We start from the raw sequence: 8426 nt of genomic DNA on the forward strand, positions 1-8426 counted from the left end.
CTTGGAGCTGCTCTGGAGGCTCAGCCCTCGACCAGCCATTGTCAAGTGTGCCATAGGCACTGACCTGAGGGTAAAAGAGTCCACTCAGTTAATCATCCTGTCTTGGCAGCTGGATTTATCCCTGCCAAGCTCCATTGAGTCCAGGTATTTTTCCTGCAGCTTCACTAGAAATGAAATCACGACTGTTAAGTTGGTGAATTCACCAGCACCAATTCTTTCTAAGTGGCACTTTGAGAGCAAAGACTGAGGTCTTTAATTACCCAGAGTAGAAGAGATTAAGAAAGAAGCCAGAGGTAGAAGGCTTGTGTGTTCCTCAGTGTGGCTTCATTGTGAACACTCAGTGTTAATGCTGCCCATTTGCATTGCTTGTGTGGGTTGTGAGAAAGCAAATTTCTCTGATTGGCAAAAAGAGTCTTAATGCACAGACATTGCTAGCGGGTTGCAAACTGGTGCTTTGGCCAAAGCTGACTGCATCCTCCTTAGGGTCTGTGCTTTCTGAGCTGGGGACACTGGGGTCAAGCAGCTTTCCCAGTTGATCACCTTGTTCAAGTAATTTATTTTTATCTTGCAGCGCAAAGAAAGGAAGTGCAAGCCCGGGCAGTGTTCTATCCTCTGATGGGCTTGGGGGGTGCAGTCAATATGTGCTATCGAACCCTCTACATTGGGACAGGTGAGTAGCTTTTTCCTGCCCTGACCTTTCAGAATCAGGATGGTTCTCCCTGAACCCTCCCTAAGGTGTTTGCCAAGTGGGTGTCAAAGGAAACGGACTCACTGTGGCCACTTGTACTGGGATTCTCCACTACAAGAAGTGTGGAAATCCCCCATCTGCCTGAATCTGTGTGGGTGGCAGCTCTGTCACCTGGTGTCTTAACTAGAACAGCTGCATTGGAGTTCTAATGCCTGTCTGATGGAGAGGAGAGTTATGGTTTGCTTGCAGGTTTTGTTTCTTGTTGCTTAGATTCTTCTGGTGCTCTGAGTAGACCTAGGAGCAGTGAAATGCTCTTCAACCTTTGTGGAGCTGCCGGCTCCTTTCCCCCACTTTGTTGAGACTTTGTTGGTGGCTTATCGAAGCATTATTCATGCAGTCCTGGGAGCAGGACAAAAGCAGTTGCTCCCCTGTTTTTTTGCTAATTGAAGTTTAATTCTGTCTGTTGTTCTCTGCTGCCTGACAGTTTGTTTTTTTTCCCAATATGAACTGAGCCTGTTTTGTCCTCCCCCGTGACAGGAGCTGATATGGATGTGTGCCTTACAAGCTATGGTCACTGTAACTATGTGTCTGGCAAACATGCCTGCATATTCTATGATGAGGTGAGTGCCTGAGTGATTTTTTTTTTTCATTATTATTATTTTTATTTTTTGGTGTGCATGGCAGTGGGAGCTGGAGATGCAGGCAGCAGGTTGTCTTTGTGTGGTGCTGCTTTTGTGAACTACAAAGTAAGAGCCAGGTTTTACTCCAGTGGAGGCTGTGTCAGCGTTTTCTGTCAAACCCTTTTCTGAAGCACAGAGCTCTGCCAGCATAATTTCTCTGACTGCCTGTGGGCAAGGACTGGCCACAAGTCAGCACTGTCACTGCTGGTGTCTAGGGAAAGAAGAGGACATAGACATGGTCTGGTACTTTTTGATCTGGATGTGTTGTTAATAAAAGCTAAACTTTGTATGTCAACATCAAACCTCAGCTGGAACAAACCAGGGAACTGCTCTGAGTCCCTTGTTTTCAAGTGTGATGAGGGAGCAAAGCATTCATAGCATCTGCAGTTCTCTATAAATTATTTATTTAGCTAAAACTTCAGTTAAGCTCATAGCATAAACAGAAACCTACAATTTCTGCTTAGCTACAGCCCAGAGATTAGTTTGTTCTTGAAGTAAACAGACCAGCAGGCCTGCCAGTAACAGCACTGCTGGAGATGTGTCTTAGCATGGAAACAGTCTTTGAAGCAAGATCCAGTCTTTTATATCACCATTTGTCAACCAGCTCTGGAGCAGGATCCAGGATTAACCCACAGCCAGCTTTAGCCATTCCTCCAGTGCCCTGCAAGCTACCAAACACTCAGTAATGGGATCCTGACTGTAAATCTGTGTGGAAGCATCTCCTCACAGTTATCAGTCATAAATCAGGCTCTGGGCACTGACCCTCCAGCAGGTCTCCTATTGCTGTGGTCACACTGGAGAGGGAGAATTCCCCTTCTTGGAGCTCTCTCTGCAGGTTCTCCTTCTCCAGTCTAGCAGGTTACTTCAAAACCTACTCCCATGTGCATGTGGAGTTTCTGTAACTTGATTAAAGCCTTGTAGTCCCTGAGGGATGAGGTCTTGAGCTCACAAATGATTCCTGTGAGCTAACCTGAAATCTTCTCTGCTCTGTCAACATCCTCCACAAAGCTCAGCTGAGCGTGACACCGCTTGTGTAACACTGCGTGTCACAGTAATGTCTGCTGGCATTTCAGCATCTGCACAAGGCCTGTGAATCCCAGACTGCCTCTGTCCTGAGGCTGCTGCAGCACGAGGCGTCTCTCTTGCCATCTTGTGCCTGCTTTCCAAAGCTCATCTCTTCCTGCTAGGCACAGGTCTCGGGCCAAGTTTGCATCAGGTACACCTGTAAAATGCTGGCTTTTGTGAGCATCAGCTTGAATATCCTGTTACCAAAAGATGTGTTGGTTCAAGTGCAGTAGGTAAAACCCACTTCCCTTTGGCCCTCCTCCTCTGCCAGAAAGCAGCTCCTGCAGGAAGGCTGGTTGTTTTGTGAGCAGGGGGATCAGGTTGGTGGTCTCTGAAGCTGGAGGATATTTACCAGCTCTTACTTGACCACCACTGGCAGCAAGGAGAAGGGGACGTGTTTCAGGTGCTTCAAAGAGGTGTGTATGGGCAGAGGCACTTCTGACTGACAGAGGGTGGGGTTAGATTGGATATTAGGAAGAAATGCTTCCCTGTGAGGGTGATGAGGCCCTGGCACAGGTTGCACAGAGAAGCTGTGGCTGTCCCAGCCAGTGTTCAAGGCCAGGTTGGATGGGGCTTGGAGCAACCTGGTCTAGTGGAAGGTGTCCCTGCCCACGGCATGGGACTGAAACAAGATGGTCTTTAAGGTCCCTTCCAACCCAAACCATTCTATGATTTCATGTCTTGATTCCCTCCTGTTCCCTTTCTTTTCAGAATACGAAGCATTATGAGCTGTTGAACTACAGTGAGCATGGGACAACCGTGGACAATGTTCTGTATTCATGTGACTTCTCAGAGAAGATGACACCCACTCCTCCCAGCAGTATTGTTGCCAAAGTGCAGAGTGTGATAAGTGAGTGTTGTACTACCACCAAAGGGAGTTGAGAGAGGGCAGGAGCAGGTGGAAACCAACTCCTTGTTGTTGATGCCCCTTGTTCTGCACAGTCTGGTGCACACGTTACAAAAAGGAGAGCCTTGCCACAACCCTCAGCTGGGGTTACACAAGACCCTCCTCTGCAGCCTGGGGAGCTCTGTGCTCTGACCTAAACCCTACTTCAGCTTCCAGTGCAGGAGTTACCAAGCTCCAGGTCCCCATGAGCAGCCAGTTTAGAGCAGGCCTGAGGCATTTCCCCCATGCATGTCCTTCTTTCCCACGCTATGAGAAGATCTGGGCTGTGCTGCAGGATTCTGTCCCTGCATGGCTCACTCCTGCCCTCCACCTGATCAGCTTCCTCTTTTTGGGCTGCCAAAATAGATATGTAAATGCCTCAACCTTGCCAGGGCTGTGAGGAGATTCCCATTTCCCTTTGATCAGCTGCTCACTGCAGACTGAAATCCCTCATGGCTGGAGGATTTTACCCATGAGGCACCTCAGCAGTAATGCCTGTTGATAAAAACAAGCTGCTGCTGCTGACCTGCCCAAACCTTTCCATTTTTTTTATTCTTTTCCAGAACGACATAAAAGCAGAAAACAGGAAGAGGAGGCACATGAAGAAGCTGCTGTGATGAATTCACAGGCACAAGGGCAGCACCGGAAACCCTGTAACTGCAAAGCCAGCAGCTCCAGTTTGATCGGGGGCAGTGGGGCTGGCTGGGAGGGCACAGCCCTGCTCCACCACGGCAGTTACATCAAGCTGGGCTGCCTGCAGTTCGTTTTCAGCATCACCGAATTTGCGACCAAACAGCCCAAGGGGGACGCTGCCTTAGTACAAGATATGGACTTGGAGGAGAAGCTTTCTCTGAAACCCCACCAGGTGCCCGTGCTGCGGTCCAACTCAGTTCCCTAGGAATTTTTAGGAAGAGAGCTTTTTGGAGTAAGGAAAACGCCCTCAGACTCTTTACAATGCAAAAATGTACAAACCGAGGTGGGATTTTTCTGTGTCGGCCCAGAGACTGTTCACACGCCGTTTGCATGAAATGAAGAACGTTTAACTTTTTTTAATTTTTCTTTTTTGCTCAAGTTTTAGGGGCATTTGCACATATATTTGTACTATACATTTCATTTTAAAAGGAAAACTGCAGTGAGAGCAGGACGCGTCAGAGCGAGGGGTGACCGCTGTCTGACTCGAGGACTCTCTCTGACAGATAGTTCCCATGCAGTTGTAAAATAATCAGAAACTTGTTCTATTTTGTGCCAGTGACAATAGTTTTATATTAAAAGAGAAATACAGTTTTCATACAGCAAATCTATACAATATCATTGTTTTATTTAATGTAAAGAAGCGCTCTTCTTCCTACAGTTATTTTTCCCATCCCTCCCTGCTATGGTTGCACTACAAGTAGCTACTGTGTATTATTGGCAGTGAGAAACGAGTTCTTTTCCTGGTGTCCATCTTATTTTTTATTTCAAATAAGGAAAAGTGTTGGATTCTGTGTAAATACATCAGTGATGGCATTTTTCAATGTTTTAAAGCTGTGTACAGTGCTACATGTGGTATGACGTTCCTCAAATTGTCTATTGTAGCAGATCCTTTGTCGTAACCTGTCTGTCTCTTTTGTTTCTCTGCCACCTCCCCGCAGCAGAACAGCTAGTTCCACTGTACATAGTAATTGTAACGTTTTAGACTTTACAGAAACTTTCCTGTATTCTGTATATAAAAAAAAAAATACTTCACATTCTGTTTTCTTGATTGTCTGTCTTCACTCGTGTCACCACAACCTGGAGCTTCCCCAGAGTGTCTGACTGCAGAGGAGCCTGAGCTGGGAGTCAAGGCTGGGGTGGGATGGAAGGACCCTGGTGTCCTGCCTGGGATGTGGGAGGATGCTGGTGGGAAGAAGGTGAGGACTGGAAGATGATTGAATCAGGGAATTGGTTGAGGTAGGAAGGACTCTTGAAGGTCATCAAGTCCAACCCCTGCAATGAGCTGGGATATCTTCAACTCAATGTGGCCCAGCCTCACCTCGAATGTTTCCAGGGATGGGACACATCCAGTTCTGATCTCCTCAGGGCGGGAGAGACATAGCCTGAAAGTGTCCTGGAAGATGAGGGACAGGTGCACGTCATTTATGAGGGAAAGCTGAGGGAGCTGGGACTGTTTAGCCTGCAGAAGAACAGACTGAGTAGACCTTATTCTCAAATACATTGATGTGAAGGGGGTGTTTGAGCCGATGGGATGGAGCCAGGCTCTTCTCTGGGGTGCTGATTGAGAGGCAAGGGCAGAAACAGGAGCAAGGGAAAAGCTACACCTGAATATGAGGAAGAACTTCTTTACCATGCACTGGAACAGGCCATCCATAGGCCAGATTGCCTATCCCTGGAGATAATTCAGCTATCCTGGCACAGTTCTCATGCTCTAGGGGACGCTGCTTGAGTAGGGGGGGCTGGGCTAGATGACCTCCGATAGTTCCTTCCTTCCCACCGCAACCAGCCCGAGATTCTGTGATCTCCTACTCCTCGCCAGGACCGGGGGAATTGATCGGGGGGCAGCGCTGGCCCGCACTCACCCCACTCTCTATCTCTCCTCCCACCAGCGCCACGAATCCAGCTCTCCCGTGGCCTGGAGCCGCGCAGACCTTGCCCCGTTTTCCGTCCCGCCGGGCCGGGGAGGCGGGAGCGGGGCGGAAGCGGGGCGGGCCCGGCCCGGGGCTGCCCGGATCGGCGGAGGGATGGCGTGGGCGCTGCTGGGCGTGGGGCTGCTGCTGGCGCTCTACACGCTGCTCCGCTACGGGCTGCGCAGCGCCCCGCGGCCCCGCGGCCGCCCCGAGCTGCGGGGCCGCACCGCCATCGTCACCGGTGAGCGCCGTCAGCGAGCGGCAGGGAGCCGTGACCGGCCCCGCTGCGGCCTTTGGCCCCGCTCACCCCCGCGCTCCTCTCCGCAGGGGGAAGCAGCGGCATCGGCGCGGCCACGGCTCTGGAGCTCGCCCGGTGCGGGGCCCGCGTTATCCTGGCGACCCGCAGCGCCCGGCGGGGAGAGGCCGCCGCCAGCCGCATCCGCAGGGTGAGCGCCGGAGCCGGCACCCCCAGGGAACCCTCGGCATTCCCACCCACGGGACGTCCCCAAACCCTATGGCAACCCCATGGCACCCAATGGGCAGCTCCAGCACACTCTCGGGATACCCCCAATGAACCCCCGTGGGGCATCCTTGGATATCGCATGAACACCCCCAGATGTCTCCACGGGCACCCTGAGGACACTGCCATGGCATCCCGTCAGCAGCCCAGGGATCCCATAAGATACCCCCAGGACATCCCTGGGCACCCCCAGGACACCATCCAAGACACACAACAGGACATCTTGAAGCATCACATGATTAACCCCCAAAACACCCTCATGGGTACATCCAGGTACCACATGGCAAACCCCAGGAACAACATCTCAGACAACCCAAATAGGCTATCCCCAGGCACCCCGAGATACTCCAAGGTGGGGCACACTGTACCAGCGGGGTGGCTGCAGCCTCCCGTGCTGGGGTGTCCCAGCACACCGTAGCCCTTGGGCCAGATCCAGTCCCCAGAACATCCCCCTGCTCCTGGCTTGCTCCAGCCCTCACCCAAGGCAGGGCACACCCCCGGCCCAGCCCCCTGAACCAGCCCCAGTCCCCGCTGTGCCCACAGGAGACGGGGAACAATGAGGTGCTGTTCATGCATCTGGACCTGGCCAGCCTGCGCTCAGTGAGAGCCTTTGCCAGCACCTTCCTGCGCCAGGAGCCCCAGCTCCACCTCCTCATCAACAACGCAGGTGAGTGCTGGGACCCCAAAATCCCCTCTGCGCCCAGGGGCACCACCACAAGCTGCCATTTTCTCCTCACTCCTCAGGGGTGAGCGCCGGGGGCACGACAGAGGATGGCTTCAGCCTCCCCTTCCAGGTGAACCACCTGGGCCATTTCCTGCTGACCCAGCTGCTGCTGGAGCGGCTGCGGAGCTGCGCTCCCAGCCGGGTGGTCATTGTGGCCTCTAGTGCCCACTGCGCCGGCCGCCTGCGTCCTGAGTCCCTGGGCAGGCCGCCCTCGGGGCTGTTCTCCACCTTCCAGGACTACTGTGACAGCAAACTGGCCAACGTGCTGCACGCCCGCGAGCTGGCCACGCGCGAGCAGGGCACACAGGTCACCTGCTACGCCGTGCACCCAGGTAGGAGCCAGTCAACGGTGTCTGTGATCTGCACACCTCTGTGTCCTGTGGTGTCCCTCTGTGAGGGGTGGTCTCTTGCTTTGCAGCCTTTTCACAGGGAATTCCTGCATGGGGAGCATCTCTCCCTTGCCCAGTACGGCCCTTTGCATGTGTCTCTTTATATGGTGTGTCCCTTTACAGTGTCACTTTTCATTGTGTGTCCTCTATCTTGGCAAGTCCCTTTGCACCTTGTCCGCTCGCACTGTGTTCCTTGATACAGTGTGTTCCTTTTAGTGTTCTTTTGCATAACATATCTCTTTATACAGTGTGTCCCTTTTCACGTGTCCCTTTGCATGGCATCTCCCTTTGCACCTGCATGGGGCTCACCCACACACCTCACAAGCCTTGCGCAGCCAAAATGTGGCAATGCCTAGGGACAATCACAGCCGTGCTGCCCATGCCAAGGCCACCCTGGCCATCTCCCAGTACCCATCCATTGGGACGCACAGGGGGACACTCCACAGGGACACCTGACGTGTGCCAATCTCCCACAGGGTTTGTCAACACTTCGCTGTTCCGGCACGCGCCGCTGTGGCTGAAGCCGCTGCTGCTGCCGCTGGCCTGGCTCCTGTTCCTGGACGTGTCTGAGGGCGCACAGGTGGTGCTGGACTGTGCCACGCAGGACGGCCTCGAGCCCTTCAGCGGCCGCTACTTCACCGACTGCGGCCCTCAGCTGCCGTGGGCAGCGGGGCGCGATGACCGCCTGGCGTGGGCACTCTGGGAGGGCAGCGAGCGCCTGGTGGGGCTGGGGGCAGAGCAGGGACAGCAGCAGGGACATCAGGAAGGACATCAGGAGGGCCCCACTGCTCCCACAGCACAATAAAGGTGGTGACAAGGGATTCCGGGAGTTCCCAGTTGTTGGTTGGTCGATTGGTTGGCTTTGGAGCCA

At 53.0% G+C, this 8426-nt stretch overlaps 2 protein-coding genes across 3 annotated transcripts in view; both read left to right on the top strand.

The window, feature by feature from the left end:
- The window catches only part of PHF12 (PHD finger protein 12), a 32088-nt gene extending 27042 nt beyond the window's left edge, over positions 1–5046 (top strand). For both annotated transcript variants that reach the window (XM_005525773.3, XM_088066126.1), the window contains 4 exons: positions 572–670; positions 1226–1308; positions 3145–3283; positions 3883–5046. In XM_005525773.3, the coding sequence (XP_005525830.1) occupies positions 572–670; positions 1226–1308; positions 3145–3283; positions 3883–4217 (656 nt within the window). In that variant the 3' untranslated portion in view covers positions 4218–5046. The remainder of the gene's footprint in view (positions 1–571; positions 671–1225; positions 1309–3144; positions 3284–3882) is intronic.
- A 990-nt stretch (positions 5047–6036) lies between these two features.
- On the top strand, positions 6037–8368 carry DHRS13 (dehydrogenase/reductase 13). The gene is made up of 5 exons (XM_005525940.2): positions 6037–6163; positions 6250–6368; positions 6986–7109; positions 7187–7498; positions 8032–8368. Exons 1-5 carry the CDS (start codon positions 6037–6039, stop codon positions 8358–8360), a joined length of 1011 nt encoding a protein of 336 aa, XP_005525997.1. The 3' UTR covers positions 8361–8368.
- Positions 8369–8426: the final 58 nt, after the last annotated feature.

This window comes from Pseudopodoces humilis, chromosome 23 (assembly GCF_049639895.1).
Source record: "Pseudopodoces humilis isolate 2021_Gansu_Grassland_sample_001 chromosome 23, ASM4963989v1, whole genome shotgun sequence".
In the NCBI taxonomy this organism is placed as follows: Eukaryota; Metazoa; Chordata; class Aves; order Passeriformes; family Paridae; genus Pseudopodoces; species Pseudopodoces humilis.